Genomic DNA, 3,716 nt, shown 5'->3' with positions numbered 1-3,716 from the left:
AAAAAAAAAAAAAAAAAAAAAGGAGCCGGAGTGCCGCCCCTTGGAAAGTGCCGCCCCAAGCACATGCTTGGAGCGCTGGTGCCTAGAGCCGGCCCTGCCCCCAACATTTAACCCCTCTGAGTCCCCCACACCGAGACCACCCCACCAAGCTCTATCCCCCGCACATCCAGACCCCCCTGCTGAGCCCCAACCACCTTCACCTGGACCCCCCTGCAGAGTCCCATTACTGTTGCATCCAGAACCCTCCAACTAGCCCCCGTGGATCCAGATCCCCACGCACCCAAATCCCCCACTGAGCCTCCCACACCCAGATTGCCCCACACAGAACCCTCTCAATCCACATCTGGATCCCCCCACACTAGCCCCTCCACACTTGGATCCTGCCTTGCTGAGCCTGCCTGCACACCTATTGCACCTGGCATGGAAGGGCAGGGCCCTGGGGTGTTTCTGGGGCAGGCCCGGTCCTTGCGCTGTGTCAGGGTTGGGTGCAGCCTCACCATTGAGTTTGTGTTCGGGGTGGGGAGAGCTGCACAGTGATCTCCCACCTCTAGGCAGCCAGTGGCCTGTGCTCCCCAAGGCCATGCTGGAACCTCCACATTTGACAAATAAAATTTGCAGAATTTTAAAATATTGTCTGCAGAATTTTTAATTTTTTGGCGCAGAATGCCCTCAGGAGTAATCATGGTGAGTGAGGGAAATGGGGAAGGAAACTGAAACTACCAGAGAAGATAAGGGGGGAGGGGGCATCGTGAAGAAAAAACAAGAACACCTGTGTCAGAGCAATAAAAAATAAAAAAAAAACAGAAATGGAAAAGGGGCAGAGGGGGAAAAATGGAAAAAATAAAAAGAGGGGAAACGGAAGGGAGATGTGAGAGAGAAAATGCTCACAGGGAAGGAAAGATGATGGCAGCTGGGTCAGGACATGATCACAGCGAACATCTACGGGGTGCCCACCTGCTAATCGAGCCTCCAGGGATAAAGGTTGGGAACAACTGCATTGTTATAAGGTGGAAGGACTTCTTGTCCTGTGGCTGTGACATACCCAGTGAGGCATTCCATGGCCTCTCTGTCCCAGAGCCTAATTGTTCTGTAGCATTCAGTCTCTTGAGAATGACCACAACTAAGTACGTGTATTTTATGCTTAGTACACAATACTGTAGGTCGGGCATAGTTGCGTTAGTTTTTAATCTCAACACGTCAGAGTTGGGTGTAATCAGTTTTCAGTTTCTAACAGAGAAAATATTAACTGGTAAAATTCTCCTTTCCCCAGCTATATCTTTGATTCAGAAGATGTACAATCCTCGAGATACCCCAATGAAGTAAACAGTTACAAACCAGACAAGCAAGACAGCAATAAATTCAAAGGCGATCAGAACAGTGAAACTCCGGTGCATAAAAATGAACTGCAAAATGATGAATTAAAGAGAACAGAAAATAAAAACAAGTTCAATAGCACAAAAGAGGCCTTCCGGAACCATAGAGGAACTGCTCTTGACGAGGAAAGGCTAGGAAACTGTGTTGGAAAGTTTGACAATGCTCACAGTGGTGTCAATTCCTGTAGTGGTACACATCCCCTTCCTAATCACAACACAAACCGAACCAAAGAAACCATCACACATGGAAATTCCAGCCAGTCAGCAAGTTCTTCTTTAGCCAACAGGACAAGAGACCTCTGCACCAATGGACTCTCTTTACCAAATGAATCTGGCAAAGAATGTGATCCAGAAACAGACGATCACAAGAAGCCGGAGTCAGAAGAGCCAGAATGTTCTCTAGATGAGAACTCGCAGTCTGCAGGAGAAAACAGCTCTCTCACAGAAAGTGCAATACTGGAGACACAAAACGATGTCATCCAATTACCAGACCTGGATTACCTCCCACATGGTAGCCAAACCAGAAACTATCATGCTCCTGAAAAGGATAGTTTTTCAGACAATTACACACATTCAGACCAAAATGCAGAGTCTATAGTGATAAATAAGGGTGAGGACCCTGGCCTAAGCCTGCCTTTGCACATGAAGGAAAATTATGATTCAGTGGAGGAAGCTCTTAAAACTGAGTCTGTAAATGTGTGTGTCAAAGAGGACATGCCTGATGGTATTGCATCTGAGGGCCTCATAACAGAAGCACAAGAGGAAGAGCACATTAACCATAAAGAAATTAATGGAAAAATTGAGGAGGAGGAGGAGGACGCAGAGGTGGCAGAAGCTCTTGCAGCGCTGGAAGCTGCAACTGCAGGGGAAGATTATGAAGAGGATGAGGAGTATTAGATGGAGAGTTCTTTCTTTCTAACACATTCATAGTAAACTTAGTTCTGGAGCTGTGTGAAACACTATTGAATGCATGTGTTGTACAGAACAGACAATTATTGTATAAAGCACAAAAACAAAAGGAGCTGGGACTAGAATGTTGATCATTTTAGCTGCTAAAACACAGTCCTTTACCACCTGAACTGAAGAACTCCCTTGGCTTCTAGTAGTAATAAGGCCCATCTCTTTCCCACAGGCCACAAACAAGGGCGTAGCATCACTCACACAAAGCCAGCATGTTACAATATAGTTCACGTGAAGGTTTTCTTCAGTTGACTCGAGGGCTTGCACACACACCTCAAGTTTCAGGTTCAACTGAATCTCAAAGCACAACTATAAAAACCAGAGTTTCTCCATTTCCAGTACAAGCCATACAGAACCACAGAATTGAATTATTTCAGTGTAAAAATATACAACTGACCCTAGGTTCAGAAAACCTTTCAGCAAACTTGACCTGGGATTCTAGTTTGTTGCAAAGCATGAAACCAGACAAGTTTCACATGGTTTGGGTTTCACTGTGACTGCATCTCACAGCTCTGCTAATTTCTTAGTCACAATCTCTTGACTCACCAATTGTTTACAAATGGATTTTGCCTCAGAGCCTCCCAGAAGAAGTAAAACCCATTTGTAAAAAAAACAGCGAGGGCTAAATTCATCCTGGTGTAACTGGACAGCAGTCCCTAGACTTACAGCAGGGAGACAGCTGGCCCTGAATCAAGTACCTACACTTTAGAACTTTTGAATCTCTACTTTCAGAAATGTTTACCCTTTCTGGATAATTTCAAATTTTTAATTTTTGGTTAGTATGTTAAACTTCCTCTTGTACAATTTCTGGTTGGAAGCCTAGGAGATATGGAAAATAAACACTTCATGTTTAAAGTCACCAAATGTTGGACGCTGTCGAATGGCTGAAATAGAAAATGTGCTCCAAGTTTTATATTGAGAATTGGTGGCTCCTGAATTGATTATAAACTGTTAATAAAATAATTGTTTTAAAATTTAAAGTACCGTTATCTGTTGACTTTTATATTTTGTTAGGTTTCTAAATTATGCAATAATTGCTAAGAAATAAACTTTCAAAGAAACTTAATATAAAACCCATCCTCAATTAATGTGTGTGAAAATTACCAATTGTTATGTCACCTTTGCCTGTGCAATATATGGTATTTGCCGCCAGTCTATATGCCAACAGTCTATTCAAGTGAGGAAATGATAGTGGTACTATGCCATTGTAATTCTGCTAATTTTAGTCGCTGGATCAGAATTCTGAAGGTAGAGCTCGTATCTGATCTATACTAAGACCTTTAATCTGTAGTCTTTACTTAAACTATACTGAAAAGTTAGGTCGACATAGATACTTTGGTAAGGTGTGTGAAAAAAAACACACCCCTAACCGACCTAGCTATG

General features: G+C 43.4%; 1 protein-coding gene across 1 annotated transcript; it reads left to right on the top strand.

The window, feature by feature from the left end:
- The first annotated feature begins 900 nt into the window (after positions 1 to 900).
- Positions 901 to 3,255, top strand: CUNH4orf19 (chromosome unknown C4orf19 homolog). The gene is made up of 2 exons (XM_029910648.1): positions 901 to 1,007; positions 1,271 to 3,255. Exons 1-2 carry the CDS (start codon positions 901 to 903, stop codon positions 2,268 to 2,270), a joined length of 1,107 nt encoding a protein of 368 aa, XP_029766508.1. The 3' UTR covers positions 2,271 to 3,255.
- The last annotated feature ends 461 nt before the right edge of the window (positions 3,256 to 3,716 follow it).

This window comes from Terrapene carolina, unplaced genomic scaffold, assembly GCF_002925995.2.
Source record: "Terrapene carolina triunguis isolate 2854851 unplaced genomic scaffold, T_m_triunguis-2.0 Scaffold66, whole genome shotgun sequence".
NCBI lineage: Eukaryota > Metazoa > Chordata > Testudines > Emydidae > Terrapene > Terrapene triunguis.
The sequence above is the reverse complement of the archived record's forward strand: the minus strand, read 5'-3'. Positions and strand labels throughout refer to the sequence as shown.